Source organism: Lissotriton vulgaris, chromosome 8 (assembly GCF_964263255.1).
Source record: "Lissotriton vulgaris chromosome 8, aLisVul1.2, whole genome shotgun sequence".
NCBI classification, from domain to species: domain Eukaryota; kingdom Metazoa; phylum Chordata; class Amphibia; order Caudata; family Salamandridae; genus Lissotriton; species Lissotriton vulgaris.
This window is the reverse complement of record NC_141696.1, coordinates 631,181,713-631,203,496: the sequence shown is the minus strand read 5'-3', so window position 1 is coordinate 631,203,496 and position 21,784 is coordinate 631,181,713. Positions and strand designations below refer to the sequence as shown.

General features: G+C 45.4%; 1 protein-coding gene across 1 annotated transcript in view; it reads right to left on the bottom strand.

Moving 5' to 3' along the window:
• PDK3 (pyruvate dehydrogenase kinase 3) overlaps positions 1-21,784 on the bottom strand; it is a 1,449,910-nt gene that overhangs the window by 999,849 nt on the left and 428,277 nt on the right. Inside the window, exon 3 of the mRNA XM_086934512.1 lies at positions 14,021-14,092. Coding sequence (XP_086790638.1) covers positions 14,021-14,092 — 72 coding nt within the window. The remainder of the gene's footprint in view (positions 1-14,020; positions 14,093-21,784) is intronic.

Sequence of the window (21,784 nt, the reverse complement as noted above, 5' to 3'; positions counted from 1 at the left end):
GGACTGTGGCGCGTCTGAGGCGGGTGGCGGCGCCCCACTGTACTAAATTGCCACGGTGTAGACTGCCATACGCTGAGCCCCCTGTTGTGGTGTGTCGGGGACAGAGGGCGCATTGCTGCGGCTGCACGGCTCCGGGTTGGAGGAGGGTGCTCACCTTAATACTGGCGCCATAGCAATGACTGCTGGCCTCATGGTGTGGACCTTCTGCAGGGCGCGCCAGTCCGGTCTGCACTGCTAATAGCTAGCTGGATCCTCCGCTCCCCTTAGCCTGCGGTCCCTCCATCGTTGCCCATCACGAGCTGGGGTGTCCCCCACTGGCGCAAAAGCTTTAAAGTCACGATACAAACTCCAAGTTCTCTGTCACTCCAATGGGCAAGCCAGAAAAACACCAACCTCGGCTGACCTTCGAATCACGCAGGGGCGGCAAGGCTTCGCAGAATGCGGCCTCAGACTCGGAGCTGGACTCTGCTGCCCCGGCCCCCACGGCGCTGGAAAATTCGCTGGCTGCCATACAGGCCAGCCTACAGGCTATAGATGGTAAAATAGAGGCACTCAATAGCAGGATGGACCACTTCTCTACCAAATTAGATAAGCACGAAGCAAGAATCGGTGAGGCGGAAAAGAGATTATCAGATGCAGAAGACCGCCTCCAACAAGTTACCACCAAAACTACAGACATGGCAAAGTTGCTGGCTGGCATACAGGCGAAGAACGAGCACATTGAGGCGCGCTCTAGGCGCAATAATGTGCACATTTTGGGCCTGCCGGAATCGACGAACGTTGGGCGCTTGGAGGATTACTACCATGTTTGCTGTAGAACGGGCTCACAGGTCTCTGGAGGCGCGCCCGGCTCCCGGGGCCCCCCTAGACCGATCATTGTCCGGCTATTGAATTTCAGGGACACTATCTTGCGTGTCACTTGCCAGAAGGGTATGTTCAACTACCAGGGCAATGTCTTATCATTCTATCCGGACTTTACCACCACAGTGCAGGCGGCGAGAAAGGAGTTTCAAGGGGTCAAAATGCTATTAATGAAGGAGCAAGTTTAATATGCCTTGTCCCTAGACCGAACATTGTCCGGCTATTGAATTTCAGGGACAGGGACCCTATCTTGCGTGTCACTTGCCAGAAGGGTACGTTCAACTACCAGGGCAATGTCTTATCATTCTATCGGGACTTTACCACCACGGTGCAGGCGGCGAGAAAGGAGTTTCAAGGGGTCAAAATGCTATTAATGAAGGAGCAAGTTTAATATGCCTTGCTTTACCTAGCGCGCTTGCGTATAGGAACTGATGACAACGCCAAGATCTTCTCGACTCCTAAACAGGCTATGGAATATGCCAAATCTTTGCGCTGAAACCGGAATTCTACAGCTACTACGTCAGATGTTGATGATTGAGTAATATGTGCGCTTCGTGGTATTGTCTGTATAACCTCCTATGTCACTGACTGTAATGGGGACATTATGTTGCTCTGTGTTGTTGATCTGTTGAAATTAAGAGGACATGGGTAGATTACGGCCTATGGTTTTACACATCTGGGGTATGGCCTCTGGATGTCGACTCTTTATGGCCGGCTCACGCCCTCATGTTTTTACCCATTGCATACAAGCAGAATGTTATCCTCTCCGCCCATTGAGCTGGCTGCCTCACTATCTCTGGGGTATTCCGGCCTGAAGCTACAATTTCAAGCCATTTCAAGCCAATCAACCGTGCTCCTTATGTCACCTTCTATGACCCCACTGCTGTGTCCGGTTGGATGGCTTGGGGATAGGAGTTTCTCGCATTACATCGGCAGCCCCCTCCCGATCTCATAGGAGAGTGGACCCTGCCGCTACGCTCCCCCCCAAATGGGTATACCCCACTCTATGTTTCAAAGTAATTTGCTTTGGTTGGGTCTGTTTAAGTTATGGGGATTTGTCTTTGGCAAATTGGGATTGCTAAAGTGGGCGTGGGGAGGGAACGGGTTCATTTTTTTTTTTTTTTTTACAGTTGAAGGTACTAAGATCAGAATACATGTTGCAACTGGTACCCCTAACAATGATCGCGCAAATAACACGTGGGGCGGCACTCAGAGTGTGTTGAATGCATTTGGAATTGGAAATAGGTGAGACGTATAAATGCCTAACATGGAATATACGCAGTCTTAACACCCCCAAGAAAGTACGCCAAGTGTTAACGTATCTAGATAAACACACTGTGCAAATCGCTTTATTGCAGGATTCGCACCTGAGTAAGTAAACAAGAGGCTAGGGTGGCACAAAAATGGGCAACTTTCAGGTTGGCGTGATCCTACTCTACTTACTCCAGGGGGGTACTTAGCCTTATTGAAAAGGGTGTTTCGTTTCGGCCCATATACACTTGTACAGACACAGAGGGTCACTGGGCTATGGTACAGGGAAAGTTAGGATTGTCTGTCATAACGATTGTTAATATGTATGGTCCCGCACCTTTTCTCAACATGCTTAAGGCTCTTCGATCATGGCCTGAATCGGCTGTCCTCTGGGAGGCAACTTAAATACCTATCTTAACGCAAAGGTAGATAAATCCAATCCGGCAGGGGCGCGCACTGTTAAAATGGCCCAATGCGTTTGAGATGCCATGGTGGAAATGGGTCTTGTGGATGTCTGGCGTATGCGCAATCGGATGCTTTAGAAGGTACACATATCACCCCAGCATACAATAGCTGGTCTAGGCTTGATTACTGGCTGCTGAACGAAGAAGCTAATGGATGGGTAACACATGTATACATACTACCGCGCACATTGTCTGATCATAACCCTGTAGGCCTGGATGTCTGCATTCCCACGCATCCCCATCGACCTTTCACTTGGCCGTTTCGGGCTGAGGCATTGCTGAATCCCTTATACCAGGAGGCTATTAGAACAGCTATTATTCAATATTTTGACTTAAATGTTGGCTCTTTGGACAGTCAGGCTACACTCTGGGAAGGTTGTTAACAGACTAAATTGGTTGTTTTTGTTATTGGTTGGGAGGGGGGGTGACCAATTCTGGCAAGTTGGGGCTGCTTCAGTGGGTGGAGGGGGGGTGAGTTGGATGTTGCACATGGTCATTGACGTACAAGATTGTCTTTTGCGGGGAGTGGTCAGAGTATTGAATGGTTCCGCTGGTTCCCAGTCAGTACTGGATCTGATGGTCCCCCTGGGGCTAGACTGGGGCCTAACCTGCGATACTGAGGTTATAACTGCATGGATGATACCTTTCCAAGCTCATGCCTCCTACTGAAATTCATAGGCTGAATATTTTCACGTGGAATGTAAGAGGGTTGAGAGATCCAAGTAAGAAGCGTCAAATATTAGCAGATCTCGATAGACATCAGGTGCACGTAGCAAAGTTGCAGGAGACGCACCTTACCCCACAACCCTCCAATACATTTGCATGCAAGTGGGCGGAGCATAGAATCTTCTCCTCTTATTCCTCGTACGCGAGAGGCGCAGCTATCCTTATAAGAAAACGTACACCATTCACGCTAGCTAGCATTGATAGTTCTCTCCCCGCCCCCCCCCCCCATCACTACACCAAGGCACGTGCGACACTACATGCTACAATTACTGAGTATCGCTTGATAGATGCTTGGAGACATATGCATCCCAATACAGTGGAAGGTACTCACTTCACCGCGCAGGCGGCGTCATGGGCGCGTCTAGATTACATATTCCTCTCAGCGGTGTTTGCTCCGGCCATTTCACAGGTGCATCACTTGGCTTGTACCTATTCTGAACATGCTCCTGTTCGGCTCTCTCTCTGTCTTCGGCGGACTATGGCCCGCCGAGAGGTAGTTGGAGGTTGCAACCTACCATCCTATTGGACACGGTATTCCAAGAGGAGCTCCGAGAGGAGCTACAGGATTTTTTTGTGCAGAACAAAGACTCTGTTGACTGCGTCGACACAGTTTGGCAAGCGTTTAAGGTCACACTAAGGGGTTTTTGTATAGGGAAAGGAGCTGGTGTACTCAAAGACATTATGCACACGCTGCGTAAACTTGAGACCGAACCTTAAACGCTGGAGGCGACAGTTTCCACAACACCAGAAGGCACCATAAAATCACAGATTAGGGAAAAACTTACAGAATATATGGACGCGGCACGTAGGAGTTCGCACTTTAGGGGGAAGTTGTGGATAGCTCGTCGCTACGGAGAGGGGGAGAGACCGGGCAGGACATTGGCAGAAATTATACGGCGGACGAGAGGTTCCAATGTTGTTCTGGAGCTGGAAGGGTTGGATGGGATTGTGTATAGGGATACTGCGAGCATGTTGAATACTTTCGTTGCACACTATGAAACGCTCTACACTACTACGCGAAAGGACACGCTTGATTTGGATGCTTATTTGGGGGATGTGATCCTGGGGTGGCTGAGTGATGTGCAGCGGCAATTTCTCTGTGCCCCGTTTGAACTTGACGAGGTCAGGGAGGCAATCATGCATATGCAATCTGGGAAAGCCACGGGAACAGATGGCATCCCCATAGAGTTTTATAAAACCTACATAGATCTGATGGCCCCCATATTACGGGAAGTCTACGAAGATGCGCTGGAAGTGGGACATCTTCCTCCCTCTATGAGAGAGGCCCTCATTACATCTCTTTTAAAACCAGGGAAACCACCACAGAAGTGTGATTCTGACACAGCCCTGTCGCTACTCAATTGTGATATAAAGATACTCGCCAAGCTTATATCCACTTGTCTCAGTTTGCTCATGGAAAATTTAATCCTACCGGATCAGTGGGTTTTGTCTCTGGAAGAGCGACGTCCCATAATTTGAGGACACTTTTCACAGTTTTGAATAATGTATCGTCGGACTTGCCTTTGGAGGCTGTTTTTTTTAGACGCCACGAAGGCTTTTGACTCCATTGAGTGGGACTAAGTTTTTGGGGTAATGACGCGCATGGGTTCCCCACTCAGTTTCTTTCCTGGATATGACTGTTCTACTGCTCGCCGGTGGCCAAGGTGCTTGTTAACAGCAGAGTCTCCCAGAGTTTCTCAGTCACCAGGGGCACTCGACAGGGCTTCCCCCTATCACCCCTACTTTTTGCGATAGCAGTTGAGCCGCTGGCAGCAAAACTGAGGCAACATCATCAGGATAGAGCATTAGGATGTAATTTGCGGCAGGTATTGGTATCTCTGTACGCTGATGATATTACGCTCTATATACGTGACGCACAGCACAACTTAAACCCCATCCTTAGGGAATTCATAGTGTTCGGGAAGCTCTCGAGGGTCCAGATTAACTGGGGCAAGTCTTGTATATTCCCCCTCACAGATGCTACATTTCGATTTCCATTAGATTATCCGATGGAATGGTGCGAGGACGAATTGAAATATTTGGGCATCCGCATAACAAGGGATTGGGACGAACTGATGCGACTTAATTATGGGACCACTATGGTGCATATAACGGACAATATATTGCGTTGGATAACGCTCCCCCTGTCTATGGCGGGGAGGGTGTCATTAATTAAAATGGTGATTCTGCCCCAACTACTTTACTTGTTTCTGAATATTCAGTTCCACCCGGGAACATATTTCTTTAAACAGCTGCAGTCCGAACTTACGCAGTTAGTGTGGGGTGGGAAGCACCCACGACTGCAATGGAATGTGCTTATTAGGCCTTATTCCCAAGGGGGGTTTGTATTCCCAACTTTGAATTGTATTATCATAGCGCACAGGCATATTATGCCTACTTTTGGGTCACCAACCACGTTACATGCCTCAGGTAGCGGCGGAACACTGGCTTGCCCAGCCTGTTCCTATTGATGGCGCACTGTATGGTCCACTTCCCAGCAGGGATGAGACGCCAACCACTGTTACTTGCACTATCGCAGCATGGGCTTCCATAGGTACGATGCTGAATGCGCCTATGTTGTATTCACCATTGCTGATGCTTGTGTATCACCCAGATATGCCTCTTCTACAGGAAGTGCTCTTCCATAAATTTAAAGAGCGTACACACATACATACCTGGGGGGACGTATACTATGAAGGGCAATTCCGCTCGGCGGATCATATCTTTCAGGGTGTACAACGTACGCCTTTAGATACCTTTCTATACCTCCCTCTTAGACTCGGAATCCGCTCTATTACCCCAGATTTCCCTGCGGAACCACAGATTCTTGCACCATTGCAGTTGGCACTTCAGGGCGAGACAGCTAAGCGCCTGGTGTCGGTGATATATGGAACAGTGCACACGCAGTGGGAGGAACCAGCTGCATTGGCAAGAACTAAATGGGCTCAGGAACTAGGTGGGGACCTAACAGATGAACAATGGGCATTCTGTTCACTGCAAACTGGGCGGGTATCGGCCAGTAGCAGGCTGCAAATAATTCATTATAAGTTCCTGCATAGATTATATTGTACCCCAGCTCGGATGCACAGATACAAACTAAAGGACACGGACATGTGTGACAGGTTTCGCGCCACTGGTGCTGACTTTCTGCATCGTGCATGGGAGTGCACGGGGATCTACGCATACTGGCTGTTGGTCTTTGAAGCTTTGTCCTCTATGGTGAATGAGCGGATTGCGCCGACACCGCTGATGGCTTTGTTGGGGTATGTTGTACCATTACGGGCGGAGCATCGTACGTTTGTAGCCTTGGCGCTGTTACTGGCTAAGAGGAGAGTGGCGTGTCGTTGGGGCAGGGAAAGACCACCAAAATTCAAAGTGTGGCTTAATGACCTAGTATATTGTCAGGAGCAGCTTGCAACTTACCCAGAACTGTTACCTGTTGCGTCCAGACCGACGGATATATGGGCCCCACTCCAATGTTACTTATTATCACACTCTCAGACAGATCCCTCATAGACTGATGGGAATAATCCCACACAACATAGGACACTTCGCACACTAGTGTTTGTTTTAATAGATAACTCTGGTGGAAATAGATTGTCGGATTGTTGAGTTGGGTGGGTGGAGATAGCAACCGCTCTTTTTTATTTTTATTCCAACATGACCGAAATGAGCTACAGTGGAGTACTGTGCATACTACGGCTGTGTGATGTGCATAAACCCTGAACCCTACTAATCAGAAGCATTTCTCTTTTTCCATGTACCTAATTTGGGTAGCGAAATACTGAAACCATTAAAGACGGGTTGATTGTTGTATTTGGGGAGGTTGCTACAGACAGCTGGCTACGACTCTGCAAAACTGTTGCATCAAACTATTGTGAATATTTATGACCTTGTGTGTACTATGTTTGAGAAAAATCAAGAATTAAAAATAAAAAAAAAGTTAGTAAGAGCCGCACTCCTGCTCGCCAAAAGGCGATTAATGATCACTAGGGGAAAGTAAATTTACCGCAAAAATTGCCGAATTGATGAAAGACCTGATTTACTGCCGTGAACAATTAGAAATATATGCTGAGGAATTGCCGGTCACATCCAGACCAACTGATATTTGGGCTCCTCTTTGGGAATATTTACTACTCCAGACTCATACCGAGACTGTGTAATGTTGACTGACAATTTGTAATATTGTGTTATCGTATCAACCAGTATGTTTGTATTGCGTCACCCGAGCGAGACCACATCAGCACACTTATTGTAACATCTGATCATTAACTGTACCTTTTTAAAAGTGTTCCTATTTCCTTTGCTTTTTCTGTTTTCTCATGGATGCAGAGTATGCTGTTTAAGATGCCAATAAGCTGTATGGTACTGAAAACTTTAATAAACAAATTTAAAAAAAAGTGTAAGCCATAAAGGGACATTGATAGATGGCTATCTTTTCTCTCCCACTAAAATGCTATTCAAACCATCCTTAAATGCTTGAATCCATCGAAGATTCTTCTCCAGCTCTGCCACTCAAGCAAAAGGTTTGCCAGCTTTACCACCTAACTCATATACTTCTCACAGTTGACTTAGATATTGAGACAGCACAGTTTCCACCAGAGATACACATTTCTCCCTCTTAATCCTCGGTATCCATTCAATATCAGGACATGGAGAGGCCACGACACACTCTTTCAAGAACATGACGTTGTTCCTTTAATTCCATAGCCTATTGAACTAGCATCCATCTCACTCCAGAAAGGCTGGCTATGGCCAGGCTACGGATTACCACCTCACAGGCTTACCAGATTTAAAACTCAGCAAACCAGATTTCTCTCTACAGTATAAGTCAGTTATTGATTCTAAAGGGGTGACTGTATCTCTATCCTTAAACTCCCAAGTATTCAAGCGGCAACTATAAGCAGGTTGGGATAGCTTCAATAAAAGGGACAAAATAAGAGTGATCAGTAATACCGCTCACTAAGAATTAAGTATGTCTAAATCTGGGAAGAAGAACAACCAGCGGTAACAAATAATCTGGACTTGAGAAATATTTGTGGACTGTAGAGAAAAAGAAAAACTGCTGTGTGTCATAGTGGGTCAAATGCCAATGATCTACCAGACCCACTGCTGAAGTGAAAGACTTAACCATGGATTTATCAATCTAAGCAAGCATTCATTACAAGGCTCATGTCCCCCTGCCGTTATCAACAGCTGACCCTGAACATCCTGTGATTCTGGGCAAATCACTTAATCTCCCCGTGCCTAACAAAACAAGCATTTTCAATGCAATAGGTCTCTCATTTGCAAAGGTTTGAGCTATTGGCATTGCAAATGCCAAACCTTTTATCTATGTGTTGGTTTTGAAAACAGATAAATAAAAGGCATTGTCACGTACAATGTCAATAGCTTAAACTCTCGCATATCCGAGACATATTGCATTGCAAATGCTTGTTCATAAAATGCTGCTGTGTGCTTTACAGCCTAATGCATTTTGTAGTACAAATACTCCTATTTATACCAGGCTCAATTAGAAACTGAGTATATTTAATTGTATAAGTTTAGTTTTTGTATAACAACAGTTTTATTATTCTGGGGGCACCTTGTATCAGTCCAAACAATCCCTTATGATGTCTGGTTGTAAGTCAACCTTCTAGACAAGCTATCCTAAGGGTAGCATGGACTAAGCAGCCTTAAAGGCTTAACTCAAGAGGTCGTGTTAAGCAAGCTGTTTTACCAATCACAATCCTGTAATATCAAATGAAAGGACACCACACAAGTTATATATTATAAAAATATATATATTTATTACTAGAATAATCCTCTATACTCTTTATGAGTCTAGAGGCACAAGCGTTTAAATAAAAGCACAGTTAAACATATAAAAGTTGCACAATTATGGATGAGGCCCAGGGGCCACTCAAACCATATACTAAAATTGTGGTATAAGTATCACTAATCGAATCGCTGGGAGCAGTCGGGACTAGCAATGCTGAAGTCGAGAAAAGCCCGCGGGATTCGGGTGCAGCGCTTAAAGCACACACATGCACCAATGCAAGTCAATGGTGTGTAAAAGTTATCGAGTTTCTGTTTTAAGAGTCTTCCGACTGACCTAGAAGGACAAAACTTTAGACATAGACACTAGAGGTGTATACCAGTACAGGAGCACCGGCGTTCATGAGTTACCTCACCCTCAGGAAGCGGGTGCACAGGTGCAAAGTAGTGTCGGCTTTCGTTGTGTAGATTTATGGAGCCTGGAGATGAAGATGCTGCAGGCGGCCAGAAGAGAAGTGTCCGGTGCGATCCAAGGGTGGATCGAAGATGTAGATGACCTGAAAGCAGAGGGGAAAGAGTCTGGGTTACTCAGCAGTGACCAGGGTGGAACCAGGAAGGAACCAGGCAATGTCGGGCGCAATCAGGTCGATGTCGTGAAGATTGTCTCCGCTGCCACGTGGACTCTGGGGCACCGAGGATGTCCAGGAGTGGATCACGAGCTGTCCCACGAAGGCTCTCGCTGTCGGCGGTGTCGGCTTCCGGATCAGAGCAAACAACTCTTGGCAAGCGCAACCCACGCAGGATTCGAAGATCGCTTCTTACTCTGACCAGGAGGGTCAGAGCGGGTGCTCCTTTTCAGGGGAGCGAGGGCAAGTCTGGAGCAACCAGATTCACAAGTTAGATTTAAAGGTTCGTCGGTACTGGGGCCGCTAGCCAACGGGCAAGCGACCGGACCAACGCGTTGAGCCAAAAGATGCAGAAGGGCCCCACGCAGCACTCGGTGAGTGTAGAGGGGTGAGCTTCGGTGCAAGAGTGGCTCATGGCTGGGGGTTCTCAAACCCCAAAGCACAGCTTCGAGGGAGCCTCGGAAGCTGCACGGTCAGCGCCTCGTGGTCTTTCCAAGATGGCCGGCCCCACGCTTCAGGTCGCCTCCACGGGTCTCAGCTCTGCAGGGACTGTGGATCGGGCTGTTAGAAGGCAGGCACGCTGGGTCTTGTCGATCTCTGTCGCTCGCGTTCCGGCGGGAACTGCAACAAAGCAAACGTTGAGGTGCTGGATGGTGCCTGTTTGCACAGGGTGGTCACTCCTTGACCACAAGGGAGATTCTTCAGTCTTCTACGTCGAGTAGGATGTCGAAGGGTCCAGAGTTTCATTTCATAAGTTTCAGTCAGGATAATCTGAGTGCATTGGCACTGCTCCCATTCTTATACCAATCTAGGGGGCTGGATTACCTGCTAGGTCCCTCCTATGGGTGGGACCCAGGAAGGGGGTGGTTACACCCCTTTCCCTTTGTCCAGGGCCGCGCTGGGACTGGGGCTGGTGTGCCCCAGAACCAACCGGTTTGACCAGATTATGCAAGGGGAAGCCTTGCGTGCCCCAGGCACTGTCTAGTTTCTTTCAGCCCTCCCTGCCCCAATACACTATCTCCTGTCTGGGGTGTTGTAGCACCTCCCCGCGACAGGAAACCTTTTGTCCAGGCCTCCTCTGCCAAGTTTTGGTCAGCAGCAGGAGGTCAGACTTGTGTCGGTGGCAGCAGCATCCATTTTGTGATGCTGAGGCTCTGGTTAGGAATAACCGCGTTTTAGTAAAGTAACATATCTTCTCCCTCTAGAAGGGTGGAATGCAATCCCCGTCGACAAGACTGTCGAGGGGTTAGTATTCCAAATCGTATGACACCTTACACGACATGTTTTGATAAAGCCAAACCAAAGTTAGCACATAACCGCGATGGATTATAATGCACTTAAAAGTATATGGTATGGCATTATCCCGGAGCAGCTAAGGGAGTTGTTCCGGACAGCTGCAGACAGGCTCAGCTCATGCTAGAGCACCATCTCACGTAAAACCAAGCACTCTGCTTACAGGATTGATAAGGCCTCACATAGGAGTGACTTATAGGTTTATATGTGTCCAGATATAGGTTTAGATATGGGTATACTATATCTAAGCAAGGGGTGATTACACCACCTTGCCCCAGCTGAGTAATCAGCCAGTTGTGTCAATTTAAGAACCAGCCAGGGGTGGCAAAAGCTATGCTGCAGCCCCTAGTAGGCCTTGGATGCACCTATGCCCTTTGCACCTATGGTGAACTGTATAGGGGCTGACAAGGTGTCCAGTACCAAATTGGTTATGTACCTATAGTACATGTCTGTGAATTGAGAGAGAGAACAGCAGGCTGTGGGTCTGATTAGCAGGCCCACAGCCACATTAAGTTGAAAACCAGTGAAGCAAAAAGCAAAAATTGGGGTGCCCATAGGATAGCAGACCCTATTCTCCTACAGAGACATATTGAGACCAGGAACAAACGTCACTGGCATACTGGGACCGGAACTGACGTTCTTCTCGATCACACTCACACAGTTGCTGGAAGGATGAAAAGCATAAAATACGCAGGCCCCAAAAAACAAAAAACAATTATGGATCGCTGCTATGGAAAAGCCCAGAACTGGTTGCACAACGAGCCTCCCAGCGGTGCTAAGAGGCCAAAGAACACGCGAAGTCTCTTATATAATCACCCTGTGATTTTTGATGTAACCTATGAAGTATTTTACTCTCCCCAAAAACCCGCCTCCTGCTCCTATCCATCCCTTTGCCAACCAGTTGGTCTCGCTACAGCCTCTAGGAACTACGCCGCTGTTTACGCTACCGATACTGGGCGTTTAATACCACTTATTCTCCACCGCTCTACAAGTCACCCCACCCCGCCTCGTCAGTGCCACCAAAGTAGTAGGTGCTTGCAATAGCACTGCGCTGCATCAGAAAACCTCCCAGCAAGCACAGAGGAAATCTCTTTTCATGTGTCTGTAACTAACGATGCTGCTTGTTCACATGCACAGTGCTGCACAAAATGCATACATAATAAAAACAGGATGTGTCCATTCCATTCATGGTACCCCACTGCCCCCTGTCTACAAAGTTAAACAAACAGAGCTGGTTCCCATTTCCTTCCCTCTCTGCAAGATATTTTCAAACTCTTTGGCAAAGTTACATGTTCACATGCAGAGCCAGCCATGGAAAAAGCCCTGTCTGGGTGCTCGCGAAGCACAGCCCCAGGTGGGGGTATTTTTTTCGACATGGCTCATGTCTTGGCACCCTGGCACCGCTTTCGATGTCTCCACAGCGGGAGAGGCAGCCTTCGCGGCCAGGCCTCAAACTTGCAAGCCAGAGTTTCGCTTTGCTCGCAGAACAGCTTCCATCAAAATGCAAGTTAAATCAGATAAAACCTATTTAAAAGCCATTTTCAAATTTCGTTGTCAGGTTTCCGTTATTTATGTCACGTCGCAGTACCCAGAGACACCGGGCCGGCGGCAAACCACATCTGCAGTGCTGCTGACCGCAATCTTTGAAGCATTCATTTCGTGCCTCTCCTGGCTAGATTCGGATCCTGTTTGGGTCTCTACAGTTTCCCTCGAGTTACTCCAATCTTTACACTATTAAAACAAGAACTTGCCATTGTGGAAAGGCAGCTGCTTGTTTATAATTGCATTGCGCTTTCACTTTAAGTGAAAGCATGATGTAAAAAAAACAAGCGGCTGCATTTAACAAAGATGAGTGAAAGAAAATAGTGCTACCCCACCAGATAAAGTCCACCGTGTAATCTCTGTGAGTACACAATCGAGTCTGGATGGGACGTCCAAAAATGAGACAGGGCGGTAACCTAAAAGCCTCCTTTTCAATGGGAGGCCAGCGTTTAGCATAAACGCTGACGTGACCCAACGAGAATTATGGGCGGGGCTTAAACTGAACTTCTAGAAAATCCCAACTACAAGAAGCCTTGCAGAGCGAGTAACGCATGCGCGCTGCACACTAGGCGAGACCTAAAAATGAAGGTGTCCTCATGTAACTAACTGGTGCTATGTAATGAGCTCTGATACCCGATTCGGGTCGAGTTCGGGCTATATAAAAAAATAAAAAATACCTGACAGTACAGGAGCTAAAGGAGAACAACACCTATTCAATGTCAGAACCACAAGTGTCCGCAGGAGATATGAGAAAAACCCTAGCCTCCAACCATCCGAAATGCGGACAATCAAAGCACAGTATCCTTTTGAGTCAGTCCCAGCTTCTCCACTGGAAAAGAGCAGACTTGTTCCTGCACTGCCATTCAATTTGGCCCGGATGTAAGGTATATTCCTGTTCACAAGCCCAGTGCCCACATAGATGCTGACCTCATGCCATTGGCGACAACCATAAACAACCCACCACCTATTAATTTTATGGCTGTGCCAATTCACTATCCAGGTGAGGACCCCGAGATAACCCCACTGAAAAATCTCAATTTGAAGTATTCACATTATATTTGGGTTAAGCCTGAAGAATGTTTGTCTGTTATTGGCAATGAAAATGGCAAACTATCTCTCCAAGAAACACATCGGTCGACTCAATAGAAAGTGATAATATTACGAAGTAATTGACAGCAAAAATAATGGTGAAAATAAGGAAGGCAACCCAGATCGACAGTGACATTTCAAAGATACAAAAGAAATGCTGGAAATGTAGAGAAAAGTCTCATAACAATTAAAAAGTGAATATAGTCTATATCCTCGAATAATAAGCACAGCCATTGAAAAATAGGAATGCAACACGGTTGAAGCGAGAATTACTTAACAAAATGGAATTATCAAAAAATGTATTTCACTTAATCAAAATCCAAATCAGTACTTCCACTGATTCAAAGAAAATCTTACTGCTTAGTTAAGCGACATCTGCAAAATGAAAATATTTAGTGTTCTAACACTTACTCATTCAGAACATTTGGATCCTCTGGGGTCTTATTTTCATATTCTAAAAGCTCCACAAAACTTTGCATGTACCTAGGTGGAAAACATGGACAGTATAACCATCAGTGAAGAAAAGAAGAAAACACAATCCCAAATAACCACATTATATAATAAATATAAGTGGCTTCCTGTATTGCATACAAAATGATGAACAATGCTTACTGCAGTAAAGGACTTAATGAATTGTGTGATAATTTGTTTGCATCTTCACTAGAGTGCCTTCTGCAGTCTTTAAAAATAAGACGTCTAGACCAGTCTCTTTCGTTTTAAACATATAGTCGGTTAGGGCACTTCTGAAGTAAGGCAAAGATAGGTTCTGCTCCCAACCTCTCGGAGGGTGAGAAAGATTAAACTGGTAACTTAATTACTTACACCTATTACACCTTCTGGTACATAGGCTATCAAACAGGGCTCTCCAGCCCTCTCGGTACTACGCTTTTCTTTCAAACTGACTCCTGGTGTAACCCATCTTGCAGCCAACCTTCAGACCTCAGCATCAGGTGTTTTTTGGCACTTCCCTTTTCTTTTTCCTTTGAGGATTCCAGGTCAGGGCTTACCTGTTGGTATTTGATTCAGGCTTGCTGAGGGTGTGACCTATTCAGCCCCAGAATTCTTTCACAACTTCTTGATGAGCAGAGAGATGGAAAGTCTGCTGCTATAGGTCATTGCTGCTGATGATGTGTGGGCATTGAATTTGGAAGATTTTCCTTAGACAGATGTTAATCACTGTTGTCTTCCAAGTTTCTGCTCCATAAACTGGTAACAACAGAAGGTTTAATCTTACTCAGCGGGTCACAAAATGAGTATTTTCCATTTTAACCCCCTGAGGAAATTCTGCTCTCCCCTACAGCAAAAACTACTCAATAGAAATTCACTAAACCTGGCATGAAACTGGAACTTTACCAGGCCGTCCAACTCACACATTGCCACCGTGTATCACGCGATTTTGGCTCCATTTACACGGTCACTCTGTGAGGAGCCAAAATCACATGGTAGCAGGGAAAACACGCGGAAAAGCATGGTAAACAGCAGATTTTCAGTTTATTTTCAGAGACAGTAAGCAGCCGACATCCTCAATTTTTTTTGTAAACAAACTTTATTGGGGTTTACAGATTTTTCCAGAGACCATCAATGCATCACATTTATCCTACATTCCGATATACAATTACTGGACTCTGATATGTACAGCTCCATAGTGCGAGAACATAAAGAAGACTCAGGCCCTTGCTGTACTCACAAGACTTCCCTCCTCCCGCAGTTATTCTGTAGCTATGCTCATTTGTTGTCAGTCCTGGAGTCCTTCTTTACACCAAAACCCCAGGACATCCTCAATGACCCTTTGCTGTTTGAGGAGCAAATGGGGGGCTTGGGGAGGGGCAGAGTGCCTCTTACAAAGATCTCAGCACGAGGCCCTGCACCCTCCAAGGCACCGCACTGTGATATTCATTTGCAAATTGGAAGGTATGCTTTACTCAGAGGCGTGCCTTTGCCTAGTTGAGTGTAAATTGAGACAGTAGTTTTTGAGCAATTAGGGTTAGCATCAGGTTAATTATGGACAACTTTTGATGGTTCATTTACAAATCTGCAGAGGATAGCAAAACCATTTAAAAACAAGCATTGGCCAAGTCAATAGGTTTCCCCTATGCGAGATGTAATGGCTTAGCTAATGATTTTGAGCTATGCTGCAAACGGCTGAAAGTATGTAAAAAAGCTGTATGGCACAGCCAGCGTTGTCCGCGCTATAGTTTTTTTCTTTCAGTTATGCTGCACTGAAGCTAGTACTGCTGTATAGTATGGCTAGAAAACACTGACAAAGCCAAGAGATCTCGCGAAGGATAGCCCTATTGGCTTTGAAAATGCTTGGTATGGAATGTCATATGGTAAGGTAGAAGTATTTATATAGTGTTTACAACGGGTGAAGTGATAACGTTACAGAATGGAAAATGCCCTTTACAAGGTGTTAGTGTGTCCAGATTCAGAAGCTATTTAGGATCATATAAAAACTCTGAAAATGTGGCAAATAAATGTGCTGAATGTGACATAAGTTGTAGGTAGACAGAAAAGTCCAATGGGTTTCAGCTTTTATTAAAGTGATACTTTAGGTTATGTGTTACTTTGGGTGCAATAGTTACAAAAGAACAAAAAAAGCACTTCTGACTGCTTCTTTAGTAGTACAAATATAGCAATAATTGGTGTTCAGTTGGCTTCCTAGCCCTTTTTGCCCCTGTGCTACTGCACCTATTGCAGCATTCAAATCATGACCCCAGTGCCTGTAAGGTAACTGCACTTGTGACTGCTTGTCTAGTAGTAAAATATCGCACTAATCAGTGCTCAGTAGGTTTCCTAAACCATTTCACCCCATGCCACTTCACCTGCTGCACCACTGAAATCATTACCCTAATGTCTGCAAGGACAAATGAGGAAATCATTTATACCCAGTCCCTTGACCTCAAGGGTGATTTGCTGTGCTTTACAAACCCTTGTTGATTTTTCCGATACAGGTATATTTACAGACAGAATACATAATTATTGGGTAGCTAAATATAAATACAAAACCTTTCATTAAAAAGTGCCTTTAAACATCCAACTCTCCAAAACGAGTTGCCACAGATGTCATACATAAAGCATATGCTTTACACATCAAAGGGAAAACCAATAATTTTGTAATTGTGTTACAGTGTGGCTGGCTCTTTCCGGTGAAAAGATATTATCCTGTGCTTGAAAGTGAATGGGTGATATACTGGACAAGTTGCCCAAGATCATCATATGTTAGGCTAACGCTGAGACTAAAATGCGGTTTTGTGCTTTGTTCCTAACAAGGGAGTTTCACAAATTAAGTGGAGTCACCAAAGAAGAGGAATTTTGCAAAAAACATGCAAATGTTTCTATGAAGCTGAAGAGCGAGATAGCTTTTGAGTTGGCTATGTCTACAATTAAATTGTAAAAAATGGCATAAGCAGGCTCCATGGAGAGAGTACACTGCATTCCTCTTTCCCATAAACACTCTCACTTTAAAGTCAGCCGAAAGCAACATAAATACCAGGCTCCCATGAAAACACAGCTTGACATTGGACCTCTGTCTCTGAATGCCAAACAAATGTGACAAGATAAGAACAGGAGTTAAATTATTTAATTTATTACAGAAAACGAGTTTGTGAAATAATACTGCAAACACAGCTTTGACATGGGGAGGTAACAAACTCAAGCTGCACAGCCTAAAGCAAATAAAGCCAGCAAATGGAAAGGCAGAAAACGTGAGTTACAAACCACAAAGCCAATAGCAAGCAATGGGTGTAAGGTATTCCCAGGTCAACTTTCTGAAAGTCCCAAGATTTTCTTTTGCAAACACCTGTCTAGTAGGTGGGGACCTAAAAATCAAGGTGTTATGAGCTGCAAAAGCATACAACAAAATGGTTCCCCTGTCTCCAGCTGGGCAGTGTTATAGCAATAATTTGGGTCCTGAGTGCACTTTACACCGCTGGGACCTGGTGCCACTTCACCTACTTTATACTAATGATAGTTATGCCCCTCAGCACAATTCCTTTTGATTATATCACTGTGGTCCAGATCTTCCAGCACTAGCCTTCTACTGAAGCCAAATGCTTGTTCAAAATTGTGTGTCTGCACAGGAATTCTCTGTCCCTCAGTACTGTTCTCAGAAACTAGGTATCTCTTGGTGGGGTGTATAAGGGAGGAGAATGCCTCTGATTTTGAACTGAAGACTTCTGTTAAAAAAAACTTTGACTCAATCCTTTTATGCTTATTCTCTATGGCCTAATTCCCTTCTTCCAGAACTCGGTCTCACTCCATAGAGGTTTATTTTGAGGAGAGATGCAAAGAGGTAACTCTTTTGTGGTGACTTCCAGGAGGTGATATATTTATGGGAAAAACAAGGTGAAAAGTGAAATACTTGAAAAAAGTTTCATCCAATCACAATTGTTCAGGGCCAGTGTCCATTATATTCTTTATACTCCTTTTATTAAACTTTTAGATGTCACATTCTCCTGCAGCTCATATACACTAGATACAACATATTTTTCCAATTACACTCCTGGTTGATATACAAGTGGTTAATTCTCATCTTTGGCACCGTTGTAACTTCATTGTAGAGATGCTTCGGAATCTGTCCCAGGGCAGGTACAGTATCGCTGGAATATGGCAGCCGCTCTTTCCTATTCATCTGTAGTATCTTGCAAGCTCATAGTTTATCAGCTACCTCCATGTTGCAATGTCATTTTCAACTTTTGGATTAGTAATAAAACATTTTAAATCATATTTCTTCTATAAGTGATCATTCCTACAAATCCTTTTTCTATAGGAGTATACTTGGGGTCCCCTGCTGCTTCCTGTGGAATGATATCATTTAACACGCCTGCATCAGTTTAAGGGCTACAAATTTATACTGCATGTGCTTTTCTTTTCGGTTCTTGTAGAGCCCCATTGTTTAACATCTAAGTCTGCAATGGATCTCTCCAGTTTTTGCAGGTCTTCTACAACACTATGCCAAAATATTGCAAATACTGGGCATGTACATATCATATGCACAAAGTCAACCCCCTCAATGTGGAATCTGGGGCAGTTGGAACAAGTTCCCAGATAAGTTTTACTGAGGACCACTGGGGTTCATAAATGCTTTGTATATATATATATTTTATATGTATAATCTAAAATGTTGGATTCCTTGACACTCAGCGGGTATAGTTGTTTATAATTTCCTTTCTGTGTCTGTCAGAACAGTATCAATGTATTTTCCCATGTTTCTTGTGTCTGCACTGGGTGCTCTGCCTTAATAGTGTTAAAGGGTGGAGTCAATAGTTTCCCTCCTATTGTCAGAGACGCCATTATTTATAAAGTGGCCAACTCTAGAGGTCTACCAAGGAACTCAGCCCAGGCATATCTAGATGCTCCACCTAGCCTGGCGTGCAAAAGGAAGTGTCCTCCACACATGTCACAGAGCCCTTTTGCCTTAGCGAACATGTGGAACAACTCATTTGCATACAATCCCCTAGTTGTTGCAGACCTTCCATGGTTAAGTTCGTCAGTTTCAAATATCCTTGCCAGTTTTAACACAAGCTGTTGCTTGCAATAAAGGCGCCTACTCCATTGCATCACGTACAGAACAGTTATATTGTTTCCAGTGCCTGAAATTCCCAATCCACAATCTTGTATACATTTTTGATGTCTATGGCTGCCAAAATCTCCTTTATCCTCAAGAGTGTATCATACAAGCACTGGTCTACACAAGTTATGTATAGTGTTACCTTTAGGGATAAACCATGACTAATCCTGAAGGATCAGGGAAGGGATCACCGCCAGTATTTTCCTTGTTGAACAAGATGTTTACCTTTGGTAACACTTTTTCTAGTAAAGGCTCTATCTAACTGCAGATTCTGTACCTTAGAATATTCCCCAGGCGTCAGTCTGGACCTAGAAAATCTCTAGCAGTATCTTTGTGCGCCAGTAGGTGGTATTGAGCAGCTAAGCAGGGACATTTCTTGTGACTATTTCTGTGTTAAAGATTTGAAAACTCAGAGCCATGACTGAATGATGTGTGACCAGTGTGCAGAATCTAACAGGAGCTTTTAGTGAACTACCCATTTCGCAGATCAGGGAGGATAGGACGGTCAGTAAGGAATCTGCGGTTACATAGAGTCTCTACCAGAAAAAGCATTACAATAGGTAAGTAGCTTGTCCTTCTGATACAGACTTCTAACCACAGATTCATCGCCTTAGAATAGATACCCAAGCAATACCTCACAAGAGGAAGGTCTGCAAACTGCCTCAAACCAGGAAATCTTGGTGGATCGAATGGGCAAAAGGCCACTCTCGATGGACCGGACTCCAAGCAGTAGTGCTTCATGAACGTGTGGAGTGACACTCATGTTGCAGCTTGGCGGAGGTCCTGGGCAGGTACGTCGTGTACTAATGCTGTAGTAGTAGCGTTGGCCATGGTGGAATGGGTCTGCAAGCCCTCTGGAGTCTGCTTCTTGGCTAGTGTGCGTAGCAGAACTTGATGCAAAGTCCAATCCATTGAGAGCTGGTTCTATTCCACACAACACTGCCGTTTTGTCGTTCCTGTGAATTTAAGAGCTGATCATCCACCCGGCGGTCTTTGGAACAATCAATATAAAATGAAAAAACCTCTGTTTGGATCCAGACGGCCAGACGGTGGAGCCTCTCCTCTTCCTTAGAAGGGTATGGTGGAGCGAAAAACTATGACAGATGATGCTTTAACGACTGTAGAATGGAGTCATTACCTTTGGTAAAAAGGAGGCACGAGTCCGCAGAACCAGTTTTTTCAGTTAGAAGCTCTGTACGGAGAGTTAACTGAAAGAGCTTGAAGCTCACTGACCCTCCTGGCCAATAAGAAAACATTCTTAAGAGTAAGAAGTCTCACAGCTGTATAAGGGCCTCAAATGAGGAGCCCATAAGAAACGTCAGGACCAAATTAAGATCCAGTTGGAGCATGATAAAAGAGGTAGGATGTTGCACACCCTTAAGTAAACATGTCACAACAGGTGGCTTAAACAGTGAGGGCTAGTCCAGCATCCGCAAAAAGCCTGAGATGGCAGAAAGATAACCTTAATTGGTGCCCCAGGCAAGGCCTTGCCAGGCTAACGACAGCGCAAACAAATGCATCTCCGACAAAGAAACAGAAAGTGGATCAACATGCCGTGAGGAACACCAAGCCACAAATTTGTCCCAAGAGCAGGCGCAGACCTTTTTTGTTGATGGACGCCTGTGTACCAAGATGACAGAAGAAATCTCAGGAGGGGGATCAAAGGCATTCAACTGTCACCGCTCAATCCGCACGCAGGTTCGGATGCAGGACCCTGCCCTCCTGCTGCAACAGAAGGACCTCCCGAAAAAGAAGCCTGATAGGAGCACAGACACTCCTGTTCAGGACAATAAACTCTCCCTGCCCAGTCGGCTCATTAATATGACTTGGGAAGGTCGGTCATGATCTTCTTGAAAATCTGGGGCAGGAGCAATACTGGCAGAAAGGCACACAGGAGGCCCAGCTTAAAGTGTAAGAGGAATGCTTCTCAGATCGAGAGCCTACTTTGGAAACTCCAATGCACAGAAGCAACAACATTGTGCATTCTTGGTGGCGGCGAATAGATCGAACCATGGTTCTCCCCTTTCACAGAAGAGCCCTTGCACCACCTCCTGATGTAGATGCCATTAGTGATCCACAAGAAACTGACTGCTGAGTTTGTTTGCGCTGGCGTTCAGAGATCCTGTATGACCAGGAAGATGTCTTGGGCCTCCTGGCACATGGTTTACAACCCACGCAGCTCTGTTTGTTGTAATACCACATGGCAGTGGTGTTGTCCATGAACACCTGAACCCTTGAATGATGGGAGGAAGGCTTTCAATGCCAAGAGGATAGCCCTCAGCTCCAGAAGACTTATATTGAGTTGAGACTCTGCTGGAGACCAGAGTCTTTTAATCTTCACATATGGCCACTCCAACACAGAAGTGATGCATCGGTTATCACTGTCACCTCGGGTGGGGAAGGGAGAGGGGGTCTAGCACCAATCCAATCGCAGTTAATCAACCACCACTGCAGAAAGGCCAAAGGAGGATTGCTGTTGTCAGGAACCCAATGAGAGGCCTACAGATTTGATAAAGTGTTTGAGCACAGTGTCTATCTTATGTGCAAATAGAAAAGAGATATCAAAGGGCTTGTCTAATTGAACATCCCCTGAGAACACTGCTGAT